At 45.9% G+C, this 15,841-nt stretch overlaps 1 protein-coding gene across 1 annotated transcript in view; it reads left to right on the forward strand.

Moving 5' to 3' along the window:
- Positions 1–15,841, forward strand: part of ABTB2 (ankyrin repeat and BTB domain containing 2) — a 143,255-nt gene that overhangs the window by 82,292 nt on the left and 45,122 nt on the right. The window contains exons 2-3 of the mRNA XM_040328097.1: positions 945–1,091; positions 4,925–5,138. Of these exons, the coding sequence (XP_040184031.1) occupies positions 945–1,091; positions 4,925–5,138 (361 nt within the window). The remainder of the gene's footprint in view (positions 1–944; positions 1,092–4,924; positions 5,139–15,841) is intronic.

Raw genomic sequence — 15,841 nt, forward strand, 5'->3', positions numbered from 1 at the left:
ATCGCATGGACCTTCGGGTGCACTATGGTGTTTCACTCCTTAGAGGGTGCATTTGGGTTCAATTAGAGAGAATGGGGGTTATTTATGAAAGGCAAATCCACTTTGCACTAAAAGTGCACTTGGAAGTGCAGTTGCTGTAGATCCGAGGGGGACATGCAAGTAAAATAAAAAGGTAGGGCTGTGGAAATTAACTATTAATTCCTCGATTAATCGTTAACTTTTTTGATCAATCAAAATTCTTTTGATCGGTACTTACCTCTCCGCGGGCTTTCGGGATTTCAGGGAGTTCCGTTGGAGATCCGGTAACCTCACGGACACCGGCGGGGCTTGCCGTGTCCATCTGAAGGTCTCCTTTGCTGTGCCTTCATAGCTGCATGCCGGCGGGACCTTCCTATCTGCCACACGCAAGGGCTGTTACACTTCCCTCTATCACTTCCCTCTATCAACCTGGAATTCTACAGCCATCCACTGGGAGTTGTGATAGATCCCTTCACGGGACATCTACATGCCGACGGACTGATGTTAACCCCTCCTCATCTGGATTCAGCAGTGGTATCGTTGTACACATTTTTATACCAGTATCATACTTGGCTACATGTTTTTATGACTGCTTTTGCTACCCTTTGGTATTACTCGCACCATTTTTACAGTTTATGTAGCTACATCGATTTTATCTCCAGTGCAATATTTATTTTGTTACAAAAAAAAAACGATTAATCGAACACGAAAAATGTAATCAGTAACAGCACCTACTTTTTACAACAAATAAAGTGGAGTTACCCTTTAATTCTATGTCATGCAACTGAATTCTTTTGAGCAATTATCTATATGTTTATTTTTTTATGCTAGAACTTGCAAAATTGTAGTGTAAAAAAATATAATTCCGTCTTGTGTTTGGAACAGAGCCGACTGATGTCATGCCATTTTTTTCTTTTGTCTTCTAGGTGTCCTCTCACTCCCCCCATACTTCAGCCCATATAAAGACAATTCTGTTTCCAGAGATGACACCACAGACGCGTACACGCACCTTGAACTGCGCACTTTGGAACAATCGCTCCTCGCCACATGTGTCGGCAGCATCTCCGAGCTGAGTGAGTAGGGAAAAATAATATTGAAGAAATGAATGCAATGACATCAAATCAGCCCCCCCCCCCCCCCCCCCCCACAATTTTACAAATGTAGTTAGGCAACCCGGTCTTTGATGTATCAGCTTCTCACAGACCAGGATATTGTTAACCGTAGAAATCTGGTGGAGCAAAAAGCAAGTCCACCGTTGTGCTATAAGCTTTTGGACCGGACATAGTGGGGTTGATTTACTAAAGGCAACTAGACTGTGATTTGCAAAGTGCAGTTGCTCCAGAGCTTAGTAAATGAGGAGGAGCTCTGCTGGCTTCCATCATTCAATCACTGCAAGCAAAAATTTGGTTTCTTTTACTCTCCTTGCATGTTATCGGGTATTCTTTACCAAGTGAAGCTTTACCTCATTTGCTAAGCTTGGGAGCAACTGCACTATGCAAATTGCACAATCTATTTGCCTTTAGTAAATCAACCCCAATGTCATCCATTAAGCCAAGCAGGCACAACGAAGGATCTAGGGCACAGGTGTCAAACACAAGGCCCGCGGGCCAAATCTGGCCCTCCAGGTCATTTCATGTGGCCCTCGCACCTATCCTGCAGCTGCAGGAGAGCTCCAGCCCTCCTCTGGTCCTACTCCAGACCCTTACTTATTGCTTTCAAGCAACGCATCCAGCTTCTTCCCAGCAGCAGCATAAGGAAAGGGGGGTGCACTGTGATGTAAGGGAGAGTGGGGGGACTCAACTTCTGATGGTGGGGTGTCTCTTGACATCTAATGTAAGGGGAGGGGATGCGCTGGACATGTAATCTTACAGATACAACCGGCCCTTTTGAGCGCAATCATAATGCTGATGTGGCCCACGATGACATTGAGTTTGACACCCCTGATCTAGGGGGTATGAAGTCTAGAAGACCATATTAAAGGGTCACTAAAGGAAAATATTTGTTTTGCTGAAATGACTGTTTATTGGGTATAGAGACATAAAAGTTAACTGATTCCTTTTAAAAATGATTAAAAATTGAATTTAATCTATCATATAATGTGCCTCTAGTTTCACTTTCGGCTTTAAAGGAACATACATGAAGTTCCGGGTGAGAGGTGAGTCGGGAAGACTCACAGAACAAAAACAAACAAATCCAGGGCAGTGTTTTGTTTTTAAAATGAATCTGATTGGTTCTGAGGAGTTTTAGACACACAGTAATGACAGCTTAGACCACCGTGAAAATCTCCCAGTATGATGGTTATAAGGAAACAGGCAACCAGGAAGTGTGGAGATCACAGCAGAATTACAGCAACTTCAAAGCAAAAACGAACAATGAGGACATGAAACCAGTACTGCAGTAAGGTAAAGGAAGCTATTTAGCTAAAAAAAAAAATTCCTTTAGTGACCCTTTAATCATGTTCAGTACATCCAACTCGTAGTGAAAAAGCTTTGGATCCCCAAAACATTTGGATAAGGTCACCTGTCAACATCTTCCACAAGTCAGATTGGGCCTACAGCCACACTGGTACAGTCTCTATGGGGTAAAAATGATGTAGCGTGTAGCTTTTTTATGTACATGTAGCTTTGGGGTTCCTTGGCACAATTTTAGTTGCTCTATAACCTGTAGAAGCAATAATCGCTAGTCGCAGCCATTATCCCGGACGAGCAACATTTTTTTCGGCACACTTGATGGAAGACAATAAAAGGTATTTAACCACTTAAGCCCCGGACCAATATGCAGCCTAAAGACCCAAGGTGTTTTTACAGTTCGGGACTGCGTCGCTTTAACAGACAATTGCGCGGTCGTGCGACGTGGCTCCCAAACAAAATTGGCGTCCTTTTTTCCCCACAAATAGAGCTTTCTTTGGTGGTATTTGATCACATCTGCGGTTTTAGTTTTTGCGCTATAAAACAAAAAATAGAGCGACAATTTGAAAAAAAAAGCAATATTTTTTACTTTTTGCTGTAATAAAGATCCCCCAAAAACATATATAAAAACATTTTTTTTCCTCAGTTTAGGCCGATACGTATTCTTCTACCTATTTTTAGTAAAAAAAATCGCAATAAGCGTTTATCGATTGGTTTGCGCAAAATTTATAAGTGTTTACAAAATAGGGGATAGTTTTATTGCATTTTTATTTTTATTTTTTTTTTACTACTAATGGCGGCGATCAGCAATTTTTTTTCGTGACTGCGACATTATGGCGGACACTTCGGACAATTTTGACACATTTTTGGGACCATTGTCATTTTCACAGCAAAAAATGCGATTTTAAAATTGCATTCTTTATTGTGAAAATGACAGTTGCAGTTTGGGAGTTAACCACAGGTGGCGCTGTAGGAGTTAGGGTGCACCTAGTATGTGTTTACAACTGTTTGGGGGGTGTGGCTGTAGGAATGACGTCATCGATCGCGTCATTCCCTTTATAGGGAAGACACGATCGATGCGCCGCCATAGTGAAGGACGGGGAAGCCGTGTTTACACACGGCTCTCCTCGTTCTTCAGCTCCGGGGAGCGATCGCGACGGAGCGGCTATAAACAAATAGCCGCGCCGTGGTCCCGGATCGCTCCCCGAGCGGACCCGACCGCCGCATGTAGCGGGGGGGGTCCCGATCGGACCCCCCACCCGCTAATAGGCGAGGACGTACCCATACGCCCATGTGCCTGTACGTGCCATATTGTGGACGTATATGTACATGGGCTGGTCCTTAAGTGGTTAATGAACTTCTGGTTCTTGCACCCTTTTGGTCTATTAAATTAGACATACAGTGGGGGAAAATAATGATTTGATCCCCTGCAGATTTTGTAAGTTTGCCCACTTACAGAGAAATGAAGGGTCTATAATTGTTATCACAGGTGTATTTTACATAATAGAGACAGAATATCAACCAAAAATCCAGAAAAAACACACATGATACAAATGTTATAAATTGAGTTGAAGTTCAGTGGGTAAAATAAGTATTTGATCCCCAAGCAAAACATGACTTAGTACTTGGTGGAGAAACCCTTGTTGGTGTTCAGGTTTGCACACATCTCAGGAGTGATTTTGGTCCTCTCTTCTTTACAGATCTTCTTTAAAAACAAAATGTTGTCACAATGTAGAGAATAAGATTTCCTATTATCTGTGCCCAGTCTTGCCACACAGAGTTACCTCATCCTTCCATTTTGCTTTTAAATGTCCTTATTTCTTCTGAGAAATCCTCACTTCCTGTTCTTCTGTCTGTAACTCCACACAGTAATGCGAGGCTTTCTCCCTGGTGTGGAGTGTCGCCCCCTCCCTTGGACTACAGGAGAGTCAGGACGCTCTACGTTGCAGATAGAGAAAGGAGCTGTGTGTTAGTGGGCGTCCTGACTCTCCTGTAGTCCAAGGGAGGGGGCGAGAACGACACTCCACACCAGGGAGAAAGCCTTGCATTACTGTGTGGAGTTACAGACAGAAGAACAGGAAGTGAGGATTTCTCAGAAGAAATAAGGACATTTAAAAGCAAAATGTAAGGATGAGGTAAGTGAAGGAGGACTGCACTAAGGTAAAGGAAGCTATTTAGGAAAAAAAATTGTACCTTTACAACCCCTTTAAGTGAACGTTGTCACCCTAGGACGGGACAGGTCGTGTGTTACTCACAGGATCGCCAGGTCAAAATTAAAGGAAAAAAGAGCTTAAAAAACAAAAACAAATGTAGCTACCACATTTAAGGGCTGGTAAGGTACAATCCTTTAGTTTTTGGGGTTTAGATACGCTTTACATTGTTACACTCTGCAGTTGATTGACCCCAGGTACATACACTGAGGATACGTGTAGCATGTGACTTTATAATATTTATTCATCATAAAAGGGAATGCTTTATTCATGTCTTTGTTCTTGTAGGTGACCTGGTATCCCGTGCCATGCACCACATGCAGTGTCTGAACACGCTGAGGCCCGGCATGAGCCCGGTACGCCAAGCTCGCCACCCCCAACAGCACATCACCTGGTCCCCAGACTCCCTGCACACCCTGTACTACTTCCTGCGCTGCTCACAGATGGAATCCATGGAGAATCCCAACCTGGACCCGCCCAGAATGGCACTTCACAATGAGCGGTAAGGATGCAATATGTGACTTGGCAACTATTGAAGATTTACATGAAAGATCCAGATAAATATAGAAATAAATTAATTAGAGGACAAAAGCAGCAAGTGACTACATTTTGGTGTAAAAAAATGTTCCTGTGTGTTTTGTATGTGCCAGTGTGTAGCTAAAGCAGACCGTCTTTCTATCTGTGTCCCATTGTGTAGACTTTCCTGGCACCGGTCCCTGGGACAATGGACAGGGACGCAGACAAAGGCTATGATTGTTCCTTAATCTACAAACATGTATTTCTTTCTCGTTCATTGAGGGACACAGGAAGCCTTAAACCTTCGGGTTATACTGCCACCTACAGGAGCATTGTACACTGGCAAATAGAGATGGGCTTGGGCATGTTCGGATCAAACCCACCAGGAAGCTGGCGCTGCACACCACCAATCATAGGCAGTGTGTGTATGTGCAGCTGCTGGTCTGGAAATGCCTCACTGCCTATGATTGGCGGTGTGCAGTGACGGCTTCCTGGCGGGTTTGATTCAGACTTGCCGGAGCCCATCACTCATAGCAAACAAAAACTATAGGCCATCCCAGGGTATAACCCCTCCTACTACCAGCATGTTTTTTTTTTTTGCTACTGTCCTAGTAGGATGGATTTTATTCAGCTCTCTATTTTTTACTAGCACTTTTTTCTTCAATCAGGACTCCACACCACCGCTGGAGGCTTCCCCTCCAAATCACAGTGATCCATCGTGGACAACCTCGGCTTAGCTTTTTGGACTGCAGCCCATCCAGGCACCTTTGGACTGGACTGGACACTGTGGGGCTAGCCTTGAAGTGGCGTTTAGGAACTAGTAGGTAGATTCACATACATTGTCCTAACTTTAGGACGGCCTAGCCTAGCCTGTTTAGGCTACACCGCCGTAAATTAGTTAGGCTAGTAGTGATTTTCCAACCACTTACCTGCTAATCTACGGCGGCGTAGCCTCAAACGAGCGGGCGTAAGGGCGCCTAATTCAAATGACTGGGAGGGGGGCGTGTTGTATTCAAATGAGGCTTGACCTCACATTTTTTGACGTTTTTTTACAATGCGCATGCGCCGGGCGACTACATTTCCCAGGGCGCATTGCGACTAAGTACACCGTACGGGCCTATTGATTTCGACGTGGACGTAAACGACGTAACTCCCGATTCGCGGACGACTTGCGCAAACGACGTAAAAAATTCGAACCTCGCGGCGGGAACAACGGCCATACTTAACATTGTTATTCCACTAGAGCATAGCTCTAACTTTAGGCGACCTATCCCTTACGTAAACGATGTAAATCGAGGGCGTAGGCCTGGCGTACGTTTGCGTTCGTTCGTGAATCGGCGTATCCCCTCATTTACATAATCTACGCCAGCCGTAATGGAAGCGCCATCTAGCGGCCAACAGAAATATTGCAAGCTAAGATAGAACGGCGCAAGCCGGCCTATCTTGGCTTTGTTTAAGTGTATCTCTGTTTGAGAATACGCTTAAACAAACGCCGGCGTAGATTCAGATTAAGGTCGGCTTATCTGTAGATAAGCCGGCCTAACTCTTTGTGAATCTACCTATAGGTTCTGCATGCAGAGCTTTTCTGACTCTGTTCTGGTTTAGTTAGCTGTGGAACGCTTTCCTGCATGCCATTAGTCTCCATTTCCCGCCAGTGGTTAAACGCTGAAGTTGAAGTGTTAACATCACCTGGTGGGTGGAGTCTGGCCTGCAATTTGTGTTGTTTTTCCCTCCATAAGGCATTGAGGAAGCATCTCCCTGCTGCTGCTCCTGTCTATAAGAGCCATGTGGAACTTCAATCTTCAGTCTGTTCCTGATGCCCTCCTACTTTGGTCGCCTTCAGCCATCAGACCCTCTGGTCACTGTCCCTACATCTACAACTAGCTGACTGTTTTTTGTGGGTGATCAAGGCTGTGCAACTTACTATAAACCTACCCATTGCCCAACTGCGCTGCATCCTGCACTGCAACCATCTCCATAGAGAATAACTAATGTTTTCCAGCATTTTGGAGCTTCAAGCTAGGTGTGAATGCAGCCGGAAGGCCGCCCATTCATATTTAAAACCAAGTCTGCTCAGGTGATCCAAACATGGATGTTTATGGAAAGATTTTTTTAAGTCGGATCTTTCCAACAGTTGGACCAAGACTATGCTCAGTCACCTTCTGATGCCTGCAGGTGGCTTAATATTACAGTGGAACCTTGGATGACGAGCATAATCCGTTCCAGGAGAACGCTCGTAATCCAAAGCACTCGCATATCAAAGCAAGTTTCCCCATTAAAGTCAATGGAAACGAAAATAATTAGCTCCGCATTGACTTCAATGGCATGCAATACCGCACGTGGACAGAGGTTGGGGGGCGCCGGAGAGCCTCGAAAACACTCAAAGGCCCGGGGACAGCTCGGCTGAACTCGCAAAGGCTCAAGGACGGCGTATTTCGGAGTTTTTTTGGACGGCTCTGATCGGCTCGGATACAGCACCCCCACCACCTCAGGCCAAACGCGGTATTGCACACCGCTGTGGCTTGAATACTGTTCTGCGAGACAATGGCCCAGATTCAGGTACATTTGCGCGATATTTGCGGGGGAGCAGGGCAACGATTTTGCCCTGCGCCCCCGCAAATATTTTGCGCTGCCCTCGATTCACGGAGCAGTAGCTCCGTAAATTGCGAGGGCGCGCCGGCAAAATTGCCCGGCGTAAGCGCGCGCAATGTAAATGATCCCGCCGGGGGCGGGAATCATTTAAATTAGGCGGGCTCCCGCGCCGAGCTTACAGCGCATGCTCCATCGGGAAACTTTCCCGACGTGCATTGCGGCAAATGACGTCGCAAGGACGTCATTTGCTTTAAAGTGAACGTGAATGGCGTCCAGCGCCATTCACGAATCACTTACGCAAACGACGTGAAATTCAAATTTCACGTCGCGGGAGCGGCGGCTATACTTTTAGCGCAAGGCTGTCCCTTCTAATAGTAGGGGCAGCCAATGCTAAAGTTGCCGTACGGAAACTCCGTACCTGGCTTGCGCAGAGCCCGCGCAAGTTTGTGAATCGGTGGTAGTATGCAATTTGCATACTACACGCTGATCACAATGGGAGCGCCTCCTAGCGGCCCACGCAAGAATGCAGCCTAAAATCTGCGTGGCATAAGAGCCTTATGCCGCGCAGATTTTAGCCTGCAGTCGGTGTAACGAGGTTCCTGAATCAGGAGCACTCGTTACACCGGAGCAAGTAAGCAATTGCGCCGTGTAACTTATGGTTACACAGGCGCAATTGCTTCTTGAATCTGGGCCAATACTCACAAACCGAGTAAGGATTTTTTTAAATACAGTGCTCGTATTGCGAAATACTGCGTTACTCGCAATCCAAGGTTTCACTGTACTTATCCTTACTTATGACGATTGGTCATATTTTATGTACAAGCTGCAATGCCAGAATTTACCAGCGGGTGAAATTGAGTGATCAGGAAACTTTATCTCTGCACTCTATTTCAACTCTGAAGGATTGCACATGGGGGGCAACCTGTGCATGATTACCCTGAGGGGTCTTTGGCAAACATGGTATTTCCAGGATTCTTAGAAACCCCCCACTAAGTCTAATAGGTTGTTTTGGATGATGGCACGTCATTAAATAAAAGTCTGTACGTGTTTCCCTTTCTCTGGATAGAAATTATCAGTAATTCCATCTCCTGTGACACGTGCTTCGTACAGCTGCAGAAACATCTCCTCTCAAGAGTTCAAATGGGGACATCGGCCAAGCCCCCTACCTTGTTGCCACCCCACCCCAGATTACACAATGTGAGACATTGCAGACCCCTCGACTGCTGTGTCCCCAAACTGCTTCCATGTGTTCCTGTGAAATCAATATCATCCGCACCTAATAAAGAACAGCTACAAGCTCACTGACGCTGTACCTCACAGGGGGATCGTGTGCTCAGCGGACACGGGTTCATGGTGATCACATGTGGTTATACCGGATTAACAGCTAATGGACGCTGATGGCAGATAGAGATGGATGGACGCATCTACCATGCTGTTTTGGATTAATCATGGCTTGTTATCAACACAGACTGGATACAGTTCTGGCTTCTACATCTGCTATCATTCGTACTAATGCTACTATGATTTCAAGTAGATAGATTAAAAAAATGAGTTCCTGGTGTTTTCCCACTATTGCTACATGCCTAATGTATAGGCTGCATTCTCAATATCGTCACCGCTCTCCCACGAAAGGATAAGTTGCATTCTTGGTGATGTCACTGGTGTTTCATGAAAGGATAGGCTGCATTCTTGGTGATGTCACTAGTCTCCCACGAAAGGATAAGTTTCATTCTTGGTGATGTCACTGGTCTTTTGTTAAAGGATAGGCTACATTCTTGGTGATGTCACTGGTCTTCCATGAAAGGACAGGCTGCATTCTTGGTGATGTCACTGGTCTTTCATGAAAGGATAAGTTGCATTCTTGGTGATGTCACTGGTCTTTCGTGAAAGGATAGGCTGCATTCTTGGTGATGTCACTGGTCTTTCATGAAAGGATAGGCTGCATTCTTGGTGATGTCACTGGTTTCATGAAAGGATAGGCTACATTCTTGGTGATGTCACTGGTCTTTCATGAAAGGATAGGCTACATTCTTGGTGATGTCACTGGTCTTTCATGAAAGGATAGGCTACATTCTTGGTGATGTCACTGGTCTTTCATGAAAGAATAGGCTACATTCTTGGTGATGTCACTGGTCTTTCATGAAAGAATAGGCTGCATTCTTGGTGATGTCACTGGTCTTTCATGAAAGGATAGGCTACATTCTTGGTGATGTCACTGGTCTTTTGTGAAAGCATAGGCTGCATTCTTGGTGATGTCACTGGTCTTCCGTGAAAGAATAGGCTGCATTCTTGGTGATGTCACTGGTCTTCCATGAAAGGATAGGCTGCATTCTTGGTGATGTCACTGGTCTTTCATGAAAGGATAGGCTGCATTCTTGGTGATATCACTGGTCTTTCATGAAAGGATAGGCTGCATTCTTAGTAATGTCACTGCTCACTTATGAGTAAATAGGTGGAATTTTTAGTGATGTCACAAGTTTCTTGTAAAAGAATAGGCTGCATTCTCAGTGATAATGCTGATCCTTTTTGAATGTATAGGCTGCTTTTTCAGTAATGTCACAGGTCTCTTGTGAATGGATAGGCTGCATTTTTAGTGATGTCATCAGTCTCTCATAAATGGATAGGCTGCTTTCTTACTGATGTCACTGGTCTTTCGTAAATGGATAGGCTGCATTCTTAGTGCTGTCATCGGTATCTCATGAATGAATATACTGTATTTTCAGTGATGTCACTGGTATCTTGTGAATGGATATGCTGCATTCTCATTGATACCACTGGTATTTTGTGAATGGGTAGGCTGCTTTCCCAGTTATGTAAATTGGATCTCGTGATGGATAGGCTGCATTCTTAGTGCTATCATTGGTATCTCATGAATGGATAGGCTGTATTTTCAGTGATGTCACTGGTATCCTGTGACTGGATAGGCTGCATTCTTAGGGTGCATTCACACCACAATTTTATCATCCTACTTGTTCTCACGATTTTCGGTTTTAAATCGTCCAAATCTGTATGGCAAAACGTATCCATTCACTTCCATTCATTAATTTAGGTCCCCAAGTGCATCCGATTTGATCCGCATACGATTTGATACGATTTAAAATCGCATCAAAAAACGTGTTTGACCACGTTTTTTGGTCCTGATTTGAAATTGTATTAAAATCGTGTCCGATTTTTTTTTTTATATTGTGGTCAATCTAAATCGTACTAAATCGGATGACTGTCTGATTTTCATACGATTTTTGTCAGATACGATTCCATCCGATTTAACGGTCCGTTTATCGGATGTTAAAATCGTGATGTGAACCTAGCCTAAGTGCTGTCATTGGTATCTCATGATTGGATAGGCTGCTTTCCCACTTATGTCACTGGTATCCTGTGAATGGATAGGCTGCATTCTTAGTGCTGTCATTGGTATCTCATAAATGCATAGGCTGCTTTCCCACTTATGTCACTGGTATCCTGTGAATGGATAGGCTGAATTATTGAGGTCCCTGGCCTCTAGGGTGACCACATTCCCAAACTACCATTCAGGGACACCCCCCCCCCCTCTTCCCAAAAATCAGCTTGTGGTGTAACGAATCACAGCACAGTGATTGGACACAAGAGGTGGGTTTTATGATTTCTCCATTCACAAGCAGGGGGCGGTGATTGTGCTCCTCCAGGCATTCCCGGCCAGGACAAGTACTGTCAGTGAGTAAAGCAGTGATGTGGGCGGTCATTTTTGGGGGGCATCAGATTGGCCGGGGGGGGGGTGGCTGTGTCAGTTTCATTCAGGGACACTGTATTGTCCTGGAATTAAGGTGCCCGGGACAGACCTGCAAAGGGCAATCTGGGACACATGGTCACCCTACTGGCCTTGTGTCATTAGATTGGCCGGTGCCCCCATTTTGGATGAGCACAAAGCTATATTATCACGTGTTCTTGTACCTTTATAATTTTTCAGCCCCCCCAAAGAACCCCCTGAATGTTCTGTAATTCTGCTGTTAAGTTAAACCAAATTTCTTGACACATTTTTTTAAGCTGTAAACATTTCTTTTGAAAAATGTCCCTGGAATTCCTATGTAGTTACCGCACAGATCGCCTTGCTTGAATTACACAACTCTGCAGAGCAATTAAACAAAAGCATAAAGTGCAGCACAGTGAAGACCTTTGCCAAACGGCCCAAATACCATTCGGCGGGAGGTCGCTGTGCGTCTCTCCTGGAGTCTGCTATACAAATGTAAAAAATGTGTTTTGTTATCAGACCCGGCCGACGCTGAGGGGTGCAGGCCAAGGTATATCACTGCCATAATGGGGATTTTGTCAGCAAGTTTATGAGTTGGCATAAAACTTCATTGACAGCTTCTCCTAAGTGGCCTCTCAGGCTCCTGAGATTGGAGTCCGCTCCGGGATGGAGGCCGGGGTCCAGCCTAGCGGATACAAAGAGCTTCTAGATTAGAAATAATTACAGTATACCGTTTGTACATTCTGTAGCATGTAACAACATACTGTATGTAATCGCATGGAAAGCTTTTTTTTTACATGTAAAACATTTTAGTATTGAATGCACATCGTTGAGTTAATATACTTGTTTGTTGTGGTGAAAAACAATGGGCCAGATTCTCCAATAATCTGCGGCGGCCTCGCGTAAGCTATTTACACTACGCCGCCGCCGCAACTTACTGGAGCAAGTGCCGTATTCCTCAAGCACTTGCTCCGTAGTTTGCGGAGGCGTAGTGTAAAAGGCCCGGCGTATCCCAGCGCATTTCAAAGGGGGCGGCTTATATTTAAATTAAGCGCGCCCCCGTTTCGATCGAACTGCGCATGCGCCGGGCTAAAAATAGCCCAGTGCGCATGCTCCAGTTCTCGGCGGAAAACGTCAATGACGCCGACGTGTGCGTCATTGACGTAAAGTCGTATTCAAGAACGACTTAGGAAAACGACGTACCCGACGGGAAAAGACGACATGGACCCGATGCCATACTTAACATGGCATACGTGGGACTGGCGTAAGGTTACCCCTCATATAGCAGGGGTAACCTTACGCTTACGCAAACGTCGTTAGCGACGGTTACGTGACGCGATTTCGTTCGGGAATCGGCGTATCAGGCTCATTTGCATAAACAAATGAGACCTGAACGTAAACGCCACCTAGCGGCCGGCGGCGAATTACATTTAAGATCCGACAGTGTAAGTGACTTACACATGTCGGATCTTCAGCGTATCTATGCGAAAATGATTCTAGGAATCACTCGCATAGATACGTGGGTCAAAAAAGAGAGATGGAGTATCTCAGGAAACTCCGTCGTAACTTTACTGAGAATATGGCCCAATATTCCTGAATCAACCTATTCACTGAGTCTGCTACAAAGCTGCTTGATTCTACATCATATAAAGTATACCTAAAGGAGTATGACACCCTATTTTGGCTTTGCAGTATGTAGGCCGTGTATGGGAAGCAGAGCCAAAAAAGAGGAAAAAAATAATGGGGGGGCTATATGAGGGGAGTCTCAAAAAGACAATGTAAGTGCAAGAAGCCCTACCAGAGTCAAGTGATTGGGAACCTGGATGAGAGAATAAAGTTTCTTGTACGTCAGTTTATAGGAACGGATGAAGAGAAAATTCTGGACAGCCGCACTCAAAATTAATGCCTTTATTAAAAATGAGGTAATAATCAAAAAAATACAAGCCATGGCAAACAGCGGAATACAGGAGCTGACGCGTTTCACACTATCAAAAGTGCTTAGAGAGGGGGAGAGAGAGAGACCCATCCGATGGGTCATCTTCTCCCCACCCAACCATCTGATGGGTCTCTCTCTCTCTCTCTTCCCCCTCTCTCTCCGTCCTCTCCCTCTGCCCCCCCTCTCTCCACCCTCCCCCTTCTCTCTCCGCCCTCTCTCCCACTCTCTCCACCCTCCCCTTCTCTCTCCGCCCTCTCTCCCACTCTCTCCACCCTCCCCTTCTCTCTCTGCCCTCTCCCCCTCTCTCTCTCCTTCCTTCCTCCCTCTCCCCCCTCCCCCTCTCTCTCCTCCCTCTCTCCCCCTCTCTCCCTCCCCCTTTCTCTCTCTCTCTCTCTCTCTCTGTCTCTCTCCCCTCCCTCTCTCTCTCTCTCTCTCTCTCTCTCTCTCTCTCTCTCCTCCCTCTCCATCTCTCTCTCTCTCTCTCCTCCCTCTCTCTCTCTCTCTCTCTCTCCCCCTCTCTCCTTCCTCCTTCTCTCTCTCTCTCTCTCTCTCTCTCTCTCTCTCTCTCGCCTTCCCCCTCTCTCCCTTTCTCTCTCTTTCTCTTTTTCTCTCTCTCTCTACTCCCCCCCTCTCTCTCTCTCTCTCTCTCTCTCTCTCTCTCTCTCTCTCACCTCTCTCTCTCTCTCTCTCTCTCTCTCTCTCTCTCTCTCTCTCTCTCTCTCTCTCCCCCTCCCTCCCTCCCTCTCTCCTCTCTCTCTCTCCCCCTCTCTCCCCCCCTCCCTCCCTCTCTTTCTCTCTCTCTTCCCCTCTCCCCCCCCCTCTCTCTCTCTCTCTCTCTCTCTCTCTCTCCCCTCCCTCCCTCCCCCTCTCTCTCTCTCTCTCTCCCCCCCTCCCTCCCTCTCTTTCTCTCTCTCTTCCCCTCTCCCCCCCCTCTCTCTCTCTCTCTCTCTCTCTCTCTCTCTCTCTCTCTCTCTCTCTCTCCCCTCCCTCCCTCACCCTCTCTCTCTCTCTCTCTCTCTCTCCCCCTCTCTCCTTCCTCCTTCTCTCTCTCTCTCTCTCTCTCTCGCCTTCCCCCTCTCTCCCTTTCTCTCTCTTTCTCTTTTTCTCTCTCTCTCTACTCCCCCCCTCTCTCTCTCTCTCTCTCTCTCTCTCTCTCTCTCTCCCCCTCCCTCCCTCCCTCTCTCTCTCTCTCTCCCCCTCTCTCCCCCCCTCCCTCCCTCTCTTTCTCTCTCTCTTCCCCTCTCCCCCCCCCTCTCTCTCTCTCTCTCTCTCTCTCTCTCTCTCTCTCCCCTCCCTCCCTCCCCCTCTCTCTCTCTCTCTCTCCCCCCCTCCCTCCCTCTCTTTCTCTCTCTTCCCCTCTCCCCCCCCTCTCTCTCTCTCTCTCTCTCTCTCTCTCTCTCTCTCTCTCTCTCTCTCTCTCCCCTCCCTCCCTCACCCTCTCTCTCTCTCTCTCTCTCTCTCCCCCCCTCCCTCCCTCTCTTTCTCTCTCTCTTCCCCTCCCCCCCCCCCCTCTCTCTCTCTCTCTCTCTCTCTCTCTCTCTCTCTCTCTCTCTCTATCTATCTATCTATCTATCTATCTATCTATCATATTTTCATTTCACCAGCCTGCTGGTGCCATTCCAGCAAGCGATCCTCAAAAATTAGGAACAATGATCTGGCTATAACATGGCTAAGTTCTTCAGCTTTTTACCCCATCTGCTGTGGCATGCTTTTTGTGTGTTTTTTGATTTTAAAATAAAAGCAATATATTTTTGGAGTGCGGCTGTCCCGAACGTTTTTCCTTCATTTTACATCATTCCATGCATTGCCAGCACCAGTGGCTTTCGATCAGGTGAGGAGGCTTTCTGATTAGTATCCTAGAGCTGTGATTTCTCTTTTTTATTATAATCCTTGCGTAAACGCGGCTTCCCCGTTCTTCACTGTGGCGGCTTCATCGATGGTGTGATCCCTTTTATAGAGATACAGCCACACCCCCCTACAGTTAGAAACACATATTAGGTCAAACATAACCCCTTCAGCGCCCCTTGTGGTTAACTCCCAAACTGGAATTGTCATTTTCACAGTAAAACAATGCATTTTAAATGCATTTATTGCTGTGAAAATGACAATGGTCCCAAAAATGTGTCAAAATTGTCCGAAGTGTCCGCCATAATGTCGCAGTCACGGAAAAAATCGCTGATCGCCTCCAATAGTAGTAAAAACTGTTTTTTTATAAAAATGCAATAAAAATATCCCCTATTTTGTAAACACATTTTTTTTTTACCAAAAATAGGTAGAAGAATACGTATCGGCCTAAACTGAGGAAAATTTTTTTTTTTTAGATATATTTTTGGGGGATATTTATTATAGCAAAAAGTAAAAAATATTGCATTTTTTTCAAAATTGTCGCTCTATTTTGGTTTATAGCGCAAAAAATAAAAACCGCAGAGGTGATCAA

The sequence above is a fragment of the Rana temporaria genome, chromosome 11 (genome assembly GCF_905171775.1).
Source record: "Rana temporaria chromosome 11, aRanTem1.1, whole genome shotgun sequence".
Classification (NCBI taxonomy): domain Eukaryota; kingdom Metazoa; phylum Chordata; class Amphibia; order Anura; family Ranidae; genus Rana; species Rana temporaria.